Source organism: Leucoraja erinacea, chromosome 15 (assembly GCF_028641065.1).
Source record: "Leucoraja erinacea ecotype New England chromosome 15, Leri_hhj_1, whole genome shotgun sequence".
Taxonomy (NCBI): domain Eukaryota; kingdom Metazoa; phylum Chordata; class Chondrichthyes; order Rajiformes; family Rajidae; genus Leucoraja; species Leucoraja erinaceus.
In genome coordinates, this window is record NC_073391.1 from 38,964,680 (window position 1) to 38,980,593 (window position 15,914).

The 15,914-nt window shown below is 42.0% G+C and overlaps 1 protein-coding gene across 16 annotated transcripts in view; it reads left to right on the forward strand.

Annotated features, from left to right (window-relative positions):
* Nucleotides 1-12,950, forward strand: part of ank3b (ankyrin 3b) — a 287,522-nt gene extending 274,572 nt beyond the window's left edge. For 15 of the 16 annotated variants that reach the window (XM_055647218.1, XM_055647209.1, XM_055647212.1 and 12 more), the window contains 5 exons: nt 577-994; nt 5,727-5,810; nt 5,939-6,070; nt 8,864-8,963; nt 11,529-12,950. In XM_055647218.1, the coding sequence (XP_055503193.1) occupies nt 577-994; nt 5,727-5,810; nt 5,939-6,070; nt 8,864-8,932 (703 nt within the window). In that variant the 3' untranslated portion in view covers nt 8,933-8,963; nt 11,529-12,950. The remainder of the gene's footprint in view (nt 1-576; nt 995-5,726; nt 5,811-5,938; nt 6,071-8,863; nt 8,964-11,528) is intronic. The other variant, XM_055647217.1, reaches the window with a different exon arrangement.
* The last annotated feature ends 2,964 nt before the right edge of the window (nt 12,951-15,914 follow it).

Here is a 15,914-nt window from a genome sequence, read left to right on the forward strand (position 1 = left end):
AAATCTCCTTTTATTTTAGCAAAATAAAAGGATATTTTAGCAGCATGGCCCAACTTAGAAACATAGAAAATAGGTGCAGGAGTAGGCCATTCGGCCCTTCGAGCCAGCACCGCCATTCAATATGATCATGGCTGAATATCTAAAATCAGTACCCCGTTCCGGCTTTTTCCCCATGTCCCTTGATTCCCTTCACCCTAAGAGCTAAATATAACTCTTGAAAACATCCAGTGAATTGGCCTCCACTGCCTTCTGTGGCAGAGAATTCTTCAGATTCACAACTCTCTGGGTGAAAAAGTTTTTCCTCATCTCAGTCCTAAATTGTCGACCCCTTATTCTTCAACTGTGACCCCTGGTTCCGGACTCCTTCAACAGGGGGAACATTTTTCCTGCATGCCGACCAAGATGCCCCATCTACACTAATCCCACCTGCATGCGTTTGGCCCATATCCTTCCAAACCTTTCCTGTCAATGTACCTGCCCTGATGTTTTTTTTTTTTTTTAATGTTGTTGTAATGATAGTTTATTGTAAAATGTCATGAAATATTGTTGTGGAAATCATATTTTCATATTTTGTAGATTTCAGGAGCAGAGCAACAGGAATGAACTTGCTGGATCTGTGAAGTTTCATTTGAAAGGACCGGTTTTGAAACCAGAGGAGAACGGGGACCTTGACTTGCACAGGCTAGAGCGTCAAAGGGAATCGGGCCACGCCGCGGTGGGTCCATTGATTCCGGAGGTGGCGGCCGACATGCCCGTGACATCGCACGACAGGAAAACGGTGAACGGAAAGGCGCAGAAACGCTCGTCACTAATCACGGAACAAGCGGAGCCGGTGAAGGAACTGCAAGCAGACGGCAGGCGTGTGGGTGCTGAGGAGCACGGAGCCACTGTGTTTAGCACCGAGAGGAAGACGAGTTGGGGCACGCCAGACGGGATTAAATCAGGAACAAACATCAGGGTGGAAGGGCCACTACCAGCAGAACACAAAGCACAGGTGAAACACCTTTCCTTCATATGCCTACTATTTTGGAAATGCTACATAATAATACTCAGGGCCTTTTATCTTTTCCTGTTCTAATCCTTGGCGGGCGGTACAGCGGCGCAGCGGTAGAGTTGCTGCCTTACAGCCTCAGACCCGGGTTCAATCAAGACTACGGGTGCTGCCTGTTCGGAGTTTGTACGTTCTCCCCGTGACTCCGTAGGTTTTTCACCGAGATCTTCGGTCTCCTCCCACGCTGCAAAGACGTACAGGTTTGTCGGTTAATTGGCTTGGTATGACTGTAAATTGTCCCTAGTCTATGTAGAATAGTGTTAATTTGCGGGGATCGCTGGTCGGCGCGGACTCGGTGGGCCGAAGGGCCTGTTTCCGTGCTGTATCGCTAAACTAAACTAATCCTTTTAAGTTAAGAGTGCATTTTGTTCTCATAAAATGTGATGGTTTTCACGTTTTTGTTATTTACTATTCATATCATGCAATCCCTTTCCTATTGCACATGTTCTTCCCAATGGATCAAAATGGTTCTCAAAATCTGTGTTTCTAGATTTTGAGAGATTAACCTCACAGATCCATGAACAAATCACTGCAGGAAAGATAAACCCACCGTAATTGTGCCTGTTGCAATCCTTAACCTCCCTAGCAGTTCATTAGTTCATAGTTCATAAGTTCAAGGAGAAGAATGAGGCCATTCAGCCCATCAAGTCTACTCCCCCATTCTATCATGGCTGATTCATCTTTCCAAGATACATATGGAAGGTGTAGCTCAGAAACAAAGAACAGATCCCAAAAGATAGCTCAATTCACTGCTGACTATGAAATGCATAGAATGAGAATGCTTTCCAAGATAGATAATTTTCCTCCCTTCTCCCCATTACTCCTGACACCCACTCCACTCCCTGGCCTACACCCTCGTCCAGGGTAACCTTTACCAAGGAAGATCGATAGTACAGCATAATGAGACTCTAAGAATTATTTGGAGGATTTGAACAGGATCAGATCGAACCTTCTCATAATTACAAGTGTTAATAATTGTTCGATGGTTAATTATAACTGTACATCTTTGAACCATCTGCTAAAATATGGCAGGATTGTCATCCAATGCATTTCATTGTCGGCAGTGAATCAAGCTATCTTTTGTGATCTGTTTCTGAGCTGCATCTTCCATATATATATATTTTTTCCTGCAGTGCTATCACAACTATAAGACAGGAGTTTCTTTGAAACCGGGCCTGCTAGGTCTAGTTTGCCCAAGAAAATGCGCACTTAAAGTAGTTATCCCATTGAAACTAGAGATTTTTTTTTTTTTTTTATAAACTCAAACTGAAAAATGCTCAATTGAATATTTCAGTGTTGTGTTACAATTGATTTCTTTGTACGGCCTGGTTAGTGAAACATGCACTTGATAGACGTAGACTAAATTATGACTGATAACACATTGATTATATGTTAAAATCCTAATCCCCAAATTACCAATGTTTCTGTTTCAAAATACTAAAAGGAGCAGATTGCCTGAAAAATTGCTACCACCCAGCCTCACTCGGATAAAATAGTATCTGTAGGTGTTAAGTGTAAGAAGGAACTGCAGATGATGGCGTACATTGATAAGACGAAGATAGACAAAAAATGTCGGGGTAACTCAGCGGGACAGGCATCGCTGGAAAGAAGAAATGGGTGACGTTTTGGATCGAGGCCCTTCTTCATACCAGAGATGCTGCATGGCCCGAGTTACTGGTGTTACTCCAGTATTTTGTGTTTGGCCATCAGTGTTATATTGTTGAAATTGGGTTGTGATGTGCAAATTAAATGCCTGATGTCGTTAAATTATGTGATCAAGAGAGCAGGAACAGATGCAGAACGAGTAGCCCTGTAGAAGCCTGTACAAGTCATTTTAATAGTTGGAACTATTAAAAGAGAACTACGACACAAAGTGCTGTCTCTGTTCTTCATCTTGAAGATAGACTTCAAGGCAACACAAACATAACAATGGAGAAAGAAAGCTTCTTTGGCTTTGTCATTTTAATTCTAAAATATTTGGGTTTAAGATTATTTTAATTCTCTTGCAATTGATCAGAAAAATCAGCTTGTATATTCCTATCACGGGGAATTTCAATAGCTGGCATCGAACACTGATGCAGCTAGTTTAAATCTTGGCCCTAACAATCAGCCAGCCAGGCAAGTGCCAGTGGCTCAAAGTAAATGCATCTGTTCCTGACAACCACTGTGTCATCTTGTAACACAATGTGCTGACGTGCATCGGGCAGGAACTTGGGGAGAATGAGTCCAGCTCGGATGAGGAGGAGTTTGTCACAACCAGTGTGACGCGTCGCAGGGTGATTCTGAAGGTATCCACTTTGTCCTGGTTTGCTGTGCATTGATTGCTTGGAGGTGGTTTTCTACGCAACTATGTTGTTTGAATACTCCAGAGTGCAGCATTATTTGAGCTCAAGCATGTCTTTCACAGGATCCGTGGGTTTGATGAACATTGTTCCAATTTTCTTTAGCTCATTGTTGTTCTGGGGAATTCCAGTTCCATGTTTCATGGGCATTTTTCATGAGAGCAACTTAACATCCCTGCTTTCTTTTCCACCATTTTAACTGAATTGTATAATTTTTCACGTCAAGATTTTTATTGTCATATGTACTAGATAGAACAATCTAGTTTTGTATACAGTTCAGTACAAGTAACGCTATACATAAGCACTTAGCTACATCTTCGATGAGTATTTCAGATACAGTACATAAGCAGTAGCAGACTGAAACTGTATACAGAGTCGCCAGATTTGGTGCCATTTTCAAGTCCCGGTTGTTGTAGGTGTAGAATTCATAACCGGACCATGAAGGCCCGTTGCCCTTTTGCCGCTGCAAGGTCGTCCTGGCCAAGTGCAGCCGTTGGTGTCCTCCACCGCAAGCACAAGATGGATCACAGAAAGGAGACAGTTGGCTCCCCTATTACATAATAGTCCATCAAACCTAATATTAAACTGAGAGCATGCTGAGGACTGCTGCTGCATTCTTATTTTGGGTGGTGTGTGTCGTGTGGGCTTCTAGTTGGTTTGCCTTAGTACAGGCTGTCGTGATATTAAATCAACAGAAAACATATCAAACTTAACAAATCTTCTGCGCTGACTTTAGATGCACAGTTTGGGTCTTGTCTTCCCGGTATTGTGTCTTTTTTGATTAATCCAGATTACCCTCGGAATGTGAAAATAAAACATGAATTATTTTGAAACATTAACAGTTTGTTACCCGTGGACAGAATGAAAGTCTATTGCAGAGTCTTAAAGTTTCTAGGATCTTGCAGCATGGAAATGGCCGTTCGGCCCAGCTTGTCCCTGCCGACCTAGCTGCCCCATCTAAGCTAGTCCCATATACCCGCGTTTGGCCCAAATCCCTCTCAACCTTTCCTATCCATTTTCCTGTCCAAAAGTCTTTTAAAGATGAGCAAGTTTGATCCTGGTGCAAAATTACTGGCTGATGTGATACATAATCGGAGACAGTCCAGGGGGGGTGGGGAGGCACTCAGCAGGGCCGGTTCATTCCTATAGCTCTGGGAATGAAGCTGTTCCTGAGTCTGGAGGTTCGGGCGTAGAAGGCCTTGTAACGTCTGCCGGAGAGAAGTAGTTCGAACAGCCCATTACAAGCAGGTGGCTTTGTGACATGACATCCAATGATTATTCCTGACCTGGACAGGCAGCTCTAGCCTGTGGACACTTTCCCTTTCTCATTGGCCATTTCTGAGATGGTGTTCGATCATAATAATGGTGATGCACTTCTGCAGTAATCTAGTGGCATTTCAGTGGTTTGTCAATTAAAATGTATCAATGAGACCTCCTTGAAGAATATGAGATTCCTTCATAAATAAGGACCTGAAGTTTTAGGTTGATTTTTCTCATGAGTAATTGGGAAGCACCGCAAAGGAATCGCAGAAATAGGCCACGAGAAAGGGAAAGTGTCCACAGGCTAGAGCTGCCTGCCCAGGTCGGGAATAATCATTGGATGTCATGTCACAAAACAACCTGCTTGCAACTCTACTCATCCCCTTTACCCTGGCTCATCCCCTTTACTCTGACTCGCCCCCCTGTGCCAAATAGAAAGTTAATTGGCATACCGAGTATTTTGGAAGTGATTTCATGGGAGAGGAGGATTGCAGCTGCCTTCAGTTAATCTTGATTAATTTGGATGATATCTAAATACAAACAGTTATTTCCTCCTCTCCCCACCAAAAAAATGAAAGCCCTTATGATTTTTTTATTCTCTTGGATGCAGGGGTAGAGTTGCTGCCTTACAGCACCAGAGACCCGGGTTCGATCCTGGCTGCGGGTCATGTCTATACACAGAGTTTGTGCACTCCAAAGATGTACAGGTTAGCAGGTTCATTGGCTTTGGTAAATTGTCCCCAATACATGGGAAAGTGCTAGTGTGCGGGGATCGCTGGTCGGTGCTGACTCGGTGGGCCGAAGGGTCTGTTTCCGTGCTGTATCTATAAACTAAACTAAAGCTGCTGATTGCAGTGGCGGTTTGAAGACCAAGCCTTTTGATCCCAGAAGAATTCAGAGCAGTCACAGAGGATTGGCAATGTTGTTTTCAAGGGATGCATGGAGACCAGAGTGTGGATTTATGGCAATGGTGTTGTGCACTAACCAGTGTGTGGTCTGAAGGACATGAACTCCAGTCTCTACCTCTTGCTAAAATCTTGCTAAAACTAATTTTCACGTAATGCACCCTTTAGGGAGAGGACGCTAAAAGAGTCCCCGGAGAGATGGTCACAGAAGAGCAGTTCGTTGATGAAGATGGAAATGTTATCACCAAAAAAGTAATGCTGCCACTGGCCAATTTTATCATGCACATTTTCAACTTCTCCTCATGAGCTGGAGCTGAGAGCATCAAGCACGGATTTTAAAACTCTTGAATTTCCTTTCAACCCCCTTCCTCTTCTCTCAGGTGACCCGCACAGTGGTGAGGCGGCTTGTTGTGTCTTCGAGCAGGGACCGTGAGGATGAGGAACTAGAAAGGGATGGGCAAGGCGATGCGGAGCAGACCGAGTATTTTGGAAGTGATTTCATGGGAGAGGAGGTTTGCAGCTGCGTTCAGTAAAGAATGAGAATAACAGCAGAATTATTTATTTGGTGCTTGGCTTAATAGGGGATGAGGAATCTGCTTCAGACGCCCCAAATTGTCACCTGAGCCAATCTGGTAGCGATCCTATTGGAAGCGAAGACTATCAGTCTTCCAATATGGTGCCCAACCCAGGTGACGATTTGTGTGCTGGCCACAGAAGCAGATAAGCAATCACCTATTACAATCGCTCCACACTCTTAAATCTCTACTCCTACAGCGACATATTTTACTTTAACTATGATCTTCTTAAACTCTTCTCTGATTTGTCCATATTCTGCTTTCCAGCTGTTATCAGACAACTGCAACATTCTACCACAACCAGAGAGCAGTCCTGAACTACTAACTTAAGTGCCCTCCGTGATGTTTGGAACAAAGACCCATCATTTATTTAAATTTGCCTCTGTACTCCACAATTTGAGATCTGTAATAGAACAAATCATATGTGGTTAATAAATGTCATTTTTATACATTTTGGTTTCACCATGTAGAAATTACAGTGTTTATACATAGTCCCCCCATTTCAGGGCACCATAATGTTTGGGACACAGCAATGTAATGGAAGTGAAATTTAGTGTTTTGTTGCATATCCTTTGCATGCAATGACTGCTTGAAGTCTGCGATTCATGGACATCACCAGTTGCTGGGTGTCTTCTCTGGTGATGCTCTGCCAAGCCAATATTGCAGCCATCTGTAGCTTATGCTTGTTTTGGGGGCTAGTCCCCTTCAGTTTTCTCTTCAGCATATAAAAGGCATGCTCAATTGGGTTCAGATCGGGTGATTAACAACTCCTTTGTTGCTTTAGCAGTATGTTTGAGATCATTGTCTTGCTGTAGAATGAACCGCCGGCCAATGAGTTTTGAGGCATTTGTTTGAACGTGAGCAGGTAGGATGTGTCTATACATTTCAAAATTCATTATGCTACTACCATCAGCAGTTGTATCATCAATGAAGATTAGTGAGCTAATACCTTCAGCAGCCATACATGACCAGGTCATAATACCCACCCCTCCACCCCACTGTGTTTCACAGGTGAGGTGGCAATCTTTGGATCTTGGACAGTTCCTTCTCTCCTCCATACTTTGCTCTTGCCATCACTCTGATATAAGTTAATCTTTGTCTCATCTGTCCACAATATCTTTTTCCAGAACTGTGGTTGCTCTTTTAAGTACTTCTTCGCAAAATGTAACCTGGTCAACCTATTTTTGCGGCTGACCAGTGGTTTGCATCTTGCAGTGTAGCCTCTGTATTTCTGTTCATGAAGTCTTCTGCGGACAGTGATCATTGACAAATCCACACCCGACTCCTGAAGAGTGTTTCTGATCTGTCGGACAGGTGTTTGGGGTTTTTCTTTATTATAGAGAGAATTCTTCTGTTTCAGCTGTGGAGGTCTTCCTTGGCCTGCCGGTCCCTTTGCGATTAATAAGCTCACCAGTGCTCTCTTTCTTCTTAATGATGTTCCAAAAATTGATTTTGATAAGCCTAAGGTTTGGCTGATGTCCCTATAACAGTTTTATTCTTGTTTCTCAGACTCATAATTGCTTATTTGACTTTCATTGGCACAACGTTGGTCCTCATGTTGATAAACAGCAATAAAAGTTTCCAAAGGTGATGGAAAGACTGGATGAACGACTGGGTTCTGAGAGCTCTTCTTATACCTGCATTTAGGAGGCATTTAAAGACACCTGAGCAATTACAAACACCTGTGTAGCCATGTGTCCCAAACATTATGGTGCCCTGAAATGGGGGGGGGGCTAGGTATAAACACAGCTGTAATATCTACATGGTGAAACCAAAATGTATCAAAATGGCCTTTATTAAAAATCTGACAATGTGCACTTAAACCACATGTGATTTTTTTTTCTATTATAAATCTCAAATTGTGGAGTACAGAGGCAAATAAATAAATGATGGGTCTTTGTCCCAAAGATTATGGAGGGCACTGTATGTTTCTGCAGAATTTTCATTCACCTGAATAATTTGTTTGTGTGGGGTGGAGGTGGGGGGAGGGGATATGTTAATGATTAATTCTGCTGTGTGTGGAGTTATTTTCCAACTAATTAGAACATGCTTTTAAGATGCCTGATACTAAAAGTGTTTCCTGTGATGATGGCCTTAGACAAACCTCCCTTGTGATACCTGACATTGTCCAAAACAATGTGCATGTCTTCAGCTAAAATCTCCAAACATCTATTGCCTTTTGTTACAAGCCTTTTGTTAAAAAAAATTCCAGTTTGGATGATTTCCAACAACAGCAAAAAAATCATTCTGACCTTAATGGGAACACAGTGCTTACATCAGTTGGTACCCTTCAGATGCTGGGTGATGTATGGCAAGATGAATAATTGAATCACTGAACTTGTTTTTATTAAATGCACCATTCTCGGTAATTCTCCAAATGGAGCACTTCTCGGAACGAGGCTGGTCTTTATTTATGTGGATGCTTTGAGTGAGATTTCCAGGCTGTGTGGCGATCCTCTTAACACACTTTCGCTTTTGCTGACCTTGCTCTGCTCACTGGTTCAATAACCGACCTTTTTTATAGAATCGTCACTTGCTGCTTGTGTGAACTGTTCATGTAGGATATAAATTATAGCACATGTCTTGCAAAAATACTGCTTGCGCTCCCTTTCACTCATTGTACTAACAGTATCTAATACTTTCAAAGCAGCGATTTCCATGGAGACCCCAATGTAACAGTTCAAAAATTTCAGGCTGTTTCCTTACAACATATTTATTTTGCCTTGACAGGTCGAAGGATATAAAGTTGTCAAAGTGAAGAAGGAGACAATCCGACAAGCAGATAAGAAGACTCATTAATGGTCCATAAAGAGCTGAATTGGAGCTACAGGTAGAGTATAGCCATAAGGGATTTACATAAAACTGCTTTGCAGTTTGAAATAGGAAAGAGTGCTGGTGTTTGCTTTTAAGTGCTGAGACAACATAGAACAATGCAGCACAGGAACAGTCCCTTCGGCCCACAATGTCTGTGTTGAACAATATCCCAAGATAAACGAATCTCATCTGCCTGGAAAAGATCCATATCCCATGTGCCAATTTAAAAGGTAGACAAAAAAGCTGGAGAAACTCAGCGGGTGAGGCAGCATCTATGGAGCGAAGGAAATAGGCAGCGTTTCGGGTCGAAACCTTTCTTCAGACTCAATGCTCCTTTGTGAAAGATACTGTTAACTTAATTTTATAAAATAACATTTTACAGGATGGCACAGTAACGTAGCTGGTCAAGATGCCGCCTCGCAGCACCAGAGACCTGGGTTCAATCCTGATCTCATGTGCTATCTGTATAGAGTTTGCATATTCAACCTTGGACGGGATGTGCTTCCTCTGGGCGCTCCTGCTTCCTCCCACATCCCAAAAGACGTGTGGGTTTGTTGGTTGACTGGTCTCTGTAAAATTGGCCCAAGATGTGTAAGAAGTAGTGTGATCAGCTAACCAATGGTCAGTGTGGATTGGATGGGTCCAATGCCATATCTGTTAGCAAAACTCGCCACCTACTATTGTATCTGCTGCCGCCACCACCCATTGGCTTTGCGTTCCAGGCACCCACCGCCCTCTGTGCTGCTCCTTTCATGTGCCGGCAGTTCAATGGATTCTGAAACTCTTTGGGCAGCAATAAGCAGAAGAGCAATACAAGTCTTGTCTATCTTAAACACAAAAAGCTGGAGTAACTCGGAGTCTCTGGAGTAGGGTCTCCAGATTGGCTTTTTTAGCGCCAAATTCCAGAAATCTGGGCTTTTTAAAAAGTTGGTTGGCATCAGAAAATTAATTTGGCTTTTTCCTGGCTTTTTTTACATGCTGAAATTATCTGCACGAAAATTACATACCATCCTTTTTCTAAAACATTTTCCTTTAAGAGAAATATTTTCTGGTCAGTTACATTTGGCAATATTTCTGCCGCCAACTAGGAGGGTGGGAGCACTGGGACCCACCCAGCAGAGTCGGGCCACTGTGCATTCAATATGCAGCATCCAGGCCACCATCAGAAATATTGGATTTTTACTGTCAGAAATACGCAATTGGTTTTGCCGCAGTAAATTAAGACTGGAAGCAGAGTGATGAACCCAGCTACAGAATTTGAGCCAACCCGAACTGCACCCCTCCCCTTTGAAAAACCTTCATTTACACGGTGGCTTGTGCCTGGAAAGGTTATGTTTAATATTCTGATGAACTGGGAAGACCTAAAGGCTTATTTCACTTCTGCTGAACTAGCCCAATCAAAGTTAGATACAAAATTCAAAGCAAGACTCCTAAAGGAAATGTCAGACTACAAATACTACTGCTCTTTGAGTTTGCAACACTTGTTGTGCAGGAATTTGAAAGACTGAACAGCCTTTTTCAGCAAACCAAAGCTGATCCTCATGAATTGTACCAACAACTATTCTTACACCGGAAGAGTCTTCAGAACAGACTGTATGATGCCAAAGGACAGAAAGAAAAAATACTCATCAAGTTAATGTTGGTAACATTACATAATAGGTCCTACAGCAGAACAACAGGGCTGAAGCTCATCTGGAAATAAAAAATGACAAAGAAAGATGTATGTCTATGCTAGAAGAAGCTCTCTGTCATGTTACACTAATGTCGGCAAGAGATACATTTGAAAGTTTATCAAAATTGAGCCCTGTGATGATTATGAATCAAATTTCAACGCCCCGGTTTTCCGAGTTGCCCTTTATACACCATGCAGGAAACAAGGTCACACAATTGAAGAACAATACAGACAAATGCCTTTGGTTGATTGGAAAGAAGAAGCTCCATTTAAGAAAGATGGACTCCCTACAGACACTGAAGAGTTTTGGATTTGTGTGCTTCAGCATCAGGCATTTAAAGAGCTCACCACTTTTGCCCTTCTTTGCCTAATAAACCCCTGTCAGCAATGCTGTAGTTGAGAGGATATTTTCTCTTGTATCCTCTGTTACAACGAAGGCAAGAAACAGAATGCAGCTGAATCTTCTTGGTGCTCTTGTGAGAATCAGGGCAGAATTATTGCTTTCAAGCAAATGTTGCAAAGACTTCACTGCATCTCCAGAAATGCTGAAAAACATCACATCGGACAAGATTTATGCCGTATGTTCCACTCATTCCAGTGGGGAGCATACTAATCACTTGGATCAGCTTTTCATGTGATGCGTGTATGACAAATATATTAAAGAATGTTTGGCTTTTTTCTGGGTTTTTCTAGTTTTGTTTAGGTTTTTTAATGGCATTTTCCTCGTGTTGTTTGGCTTTAAATTAAATTTTCAATCTGGCAACCCTGCTCTGGAGAAAAGGAATAGGTGACATTTCAGTTCGAGACCCGTCTTCAGACTGAGTTACTCCAGCCTTTTGTGTCTGTCTTCGGGTTAAACCTGCATCTGCAGTTCCTTCCTACACATCCTGTCTATCTTGTCTTTTTCAGGAACACGTTTTACTACTGCCAGTGCCCAGGAGGAAGTGGCTGGGACAGAAGAGGAGCGACTGCAGATGAAGTGTGTGCCTGCTGCTTTCACACATTAAAGCATGGTTTAGATACAACAGGATATTTTAATTTAGCATGAGCAACTTTAAAACCGCATGGGAATTCACTTTCATTCGTTGACCTGAAGGGAGTGCACTTGGCGCATTGAGTGACAGACAAATGGGCGCTTTCTGTATGAGTGACTTTTCAATCTCTCTGCGTCACCCGGCAGAGGTTTTATGTGGCGCCTTTGATACCTTTCCTGTGACTGAGGATATTGACAGCATATCATAAATGCATCGAGGAGCCGGCAAGGAGTGTGCAAATCACTGATTATTCACAGCATCTAGCCTTATAATTTTCTTAAACCCATGGTTTCAGGGTATAAAAAAAAAATCAATACTTGCTTATTTAAAAAAAATAAAAACACACATCAAAAAAAAAATCATAAATGGTTTTGCTGTACATAAAGAACTCTGTAAAAAAAAAAATTATGATCAGGTGGCGTTTTTGGAAGAAACGCAAATGTGCTATCTGAGCACTGCAACTGTTATAGTGTCTGATTCACGCTTTAGAAGTTGATTCCACCTACTAAAAGCGTTTTGAGTGTGACTCCACAATTTCTTTGTACAATTAATAGAGAAAAAGGTATAATCTTTGTATATGCAAAAACACTGGCTTCATTTTAAGATAGCTTTCTTTCAGACTACACTGCAGAATTTAAAATGATTTTGAAAAATGTAATTCTGTGGGAAAAAAATTATCTCAAAACAAAGTTTCCTCAGTCTACCGATATTCTGATGCATGTGTCCCTCATTTGGATTACAATATTTTTTTTTTCTAAGTTTGGAGACACTGTTGAAGATTAACACACTTTATCACACATTTCCCTTTTATTCTCTCTTGCTTTTTTTTTTACAACTAAATGATCTTAAAAGATGCCATACATCATGCGAAGGGGAAATGTTTCAAGTTCTTGCTTCTCGAGGGATATCTGCTTGCAATTCAATAGATGAACTAATTCTCTTGCAGGCACCGTGTTAAGTTGAGACAATTGAGGTTGTACATGCTTGTAGACTGGCAACATGCTGTAAAATTATGACTATATCATGTGTATTGGCAATAAGATGTAGAAGTCTTTCCATAAGCCGATCATCTGTAATCTTTTTTAGCAGTGTAATAATAGGTTGTTAAGGCCTGCCGTGGTTAAAAAGGGCGTTCCACATTTGAGTTTGGTGAACTATTCTCCTTTGTTGATTATATTCATATGAAAACATTAAGCAGTCACTGAAGATAGCTCTTATAACATATGTATGAAAACAAAACTCCACTGAATGATCCAATTGATTATTCAAGCAAAAAATAAATTGTGTTAAATCACTAGTATTCCGTGCATTTTCTTAGGAAGCACACTGTCATGGGAATATTCCAGGGATTTGTGCTCCTCGTTTCTTTGGTCACCTTGTCGAGGTGGCCTCAGATGATGTTCTCCGTATTTGTACAGGTGACCTGCTGCTTAATTAACCTCTTGAGCTTGGAAAAGTATCAGCAAAATGTCCTTTGCCGTTAACCCTGAGATGACCCAGAGCAGTTGAGGGAGTGCAAGGTCTGGTGATTTTAAAATGTTTGAATTCTTTGGCACACTCGCTCAATCTGGAGTCTGGTGCTCCTGTGTTCATGAACACAGGCAGCACTAAAGCTACTTGCTTCAACTTTTGTACAGATTAAACCGTCGTAGAATCACACAGCACGGAAATAGGCCCTTTGGCCCATCTAAGATAGACACAAAATGCTGGAGTTACTCGAGTCTGAGGAAGGGTCTCGGCCCGAAACGTCACCCGTTCCTTCTCTCCAGAGATGCTGCCTGTCCAGCTGAGTTACTCCAGCATTTTGTGTCTATCTTTGGATTAAACCAGCATCTGTTGTTCCTTCCTACACCTTTGCCCATCTCATCCATGCCAACCAAGGTGCCCCATCTAAGAATGCCTCACTTGCCCACATTGGCAGTGGGAGCCTTGGCGGCGGTGAGCTCTCGCGATCGACCCACGATCAGCGGTCAATGAGCGTGAGGGGGGACCACTGTGAGGAACAATGGAGGCCCCGGCGTGGGGGGGACACTCTAGTTTTTGAATCCTCTGCCCAGGGGATAAGTCTGTGTTTGTTTGTTCGTTCTGGTGAAGGTGTTTTATGACTGTTGGCGGACCAATTACCCTCCAGGGATGAATACAGTTCTATCGTATCGTATTTGGCCCATATCTTTCTAAATCCTTCCCATCCATGTACCTATCCAAGTGTTTTTTAAATGCTCTTATAGTGCCTGCCGCCTCCTGACAGCACTTTCCATATACACACCACCCTCTGAATGAAAATGTTGCACCTCAGATACATTTTAAATCATTCCCGCTCACCTTAAACCTACGCCCTCTGGTTCTTGAACAACCCGAGTTAAAGACTCTGCGCATTCACCCCTAATCGAATTAAACGAGTTGATTCTTATCTTAAAATAATTAAACATTTTGCATTTGTAAACCAATCTCTGTCACATTTACAGAAGATTCTATATGCGCTGACAATGTAAAAAATTGTGTTAGATAGAAGAGTAGCTATTGAGCTGAGCCTCCTGTGGAGAGTATAAGAGTAAGGAGAGTATAAGTGTTGAAAGCAGGGAATAATTTATCTACCATGTGAAATACAATTCAATCATTTCCCCATTTCCGCAACCATTCCTTTGTGCTCGGAGAACTGTTCAGAAATACTTGTTCAATTTTTATATTTACTTTTATTGGAAAGGTTAATTGTACTTAAAAGCTTTCTAGAATCTGAAGTATTCAGAAGTGACAAGAAGATATATTTTAAAGCAAGGGTTCCCCCCAACCTGGGGGTAAATTCACCCCCAGGGGGTAAATTTGTTGATTGTAGATTTGTACATATTTTTTTCTCATTGACTGACTGTGTTTGGTTCTGGTATACCGGTATCTGTTCATCATTAGTTGTTCATAATAAGTGAAATAACATTGGTATGTGCTCTTAAAGTTGCCAGGGGTAAACGGGACGAAAAAGGTTGGGAACCCCTGTTTTAAAGGGATTTGGTTTGGAATTTGTTTTTTTTTGTGTTGTAATTCTATACGTTTGGGTCATTATTTTAAGAGATAGGGCTCTTAAAAATAGCGGAGTCAGGGGATATGGGGAGAAGATAGGAACGGGGTACTGATTGGGGATGATCAGCCATCATCGCATTGAATGGCGGTGCTGGCTCAAAGGGCCGAATGGCATAGTCCTGCACCTATTGTCTATTGAATTTCTAATGAATAATGGCCCTCGCCCACTCTAGAGTCTGGGGTTAAAGTGTTCGTGGACAGCACGGTGGCACAGGGGCTGAGTTGATGCTTTGCAGCGTCAGATCCCGGTTTGATTATGATCACGGGTGCTGTCTGCACGGACTTTATATGTTCTCCCCATGACCTGCGTGGGTTTTCTCCAGGTGCTCCGGTTTCGTCCCACACTCCAAAGATGTACAGGTTTGTAGATTAATTGGCTTCTGAAAAATTGTAAATTGTCCCCAGCGTGTGTTTCGGGTAGTGTTCATGTGTGGGGATCGCTGGTCAGTGCGGACTTGGTGGGCTGAAGGGCCTGTTTCCACACTGTATCTCGGAACTAAACTAAAACTAAGTAAGACTTTTAATCCTCTCGGTTAAAATAAAGGCAATCTGATAACTTTGTCCAGTTTGATGCAGAAATCTGGAGTTGTCAGTGATTCCCTGCTCTGATCATGGGATTGTTGACACATTCTCCAGTGTAATCTTTCGACGTCAAGTAAAGTGACATAAATGTCATCTTGCAGGCTGTTCTGACAGTTTAAAATAAACAAGATTGACAATTAAATGAAGTATATACATTTTTAATAACTTAGTTGAACCATTATTACTGCTCGGAGATCAATCTAAAAGTTAATGATGTGCAGGTAAAGTTGAATTGCTAATCACCTTTGAGTTTAAAAATGATGAATCTTTTCCTTTTAATAATAACATGTCAGCATGTGTTTATCCCAATCTTGTATTTTGTTCTGGGATTTTTTTTCTTAAGGTTAAGTTGTGCTTTTGTACTTATCCATGATCGCTCTTCAATGTGACTGACCACAAAGCTGCTTTGTGAATGGAGCCTGAGGAAGGGTCTCGACCCGAATCGTCACCTGTCCTTTATCTCCTGAGATGCTGACTGACCCGCTGAGTTACTCCAGCACTTTGTGCCTATCTTTGTTAAACTTAGAGATTCCTTCGAATGGGTCCCCAATGGCGACGCAGCAGAAAGGGAAAATTCATACCATGGAGATTGTAAGGTCTTCGTGAG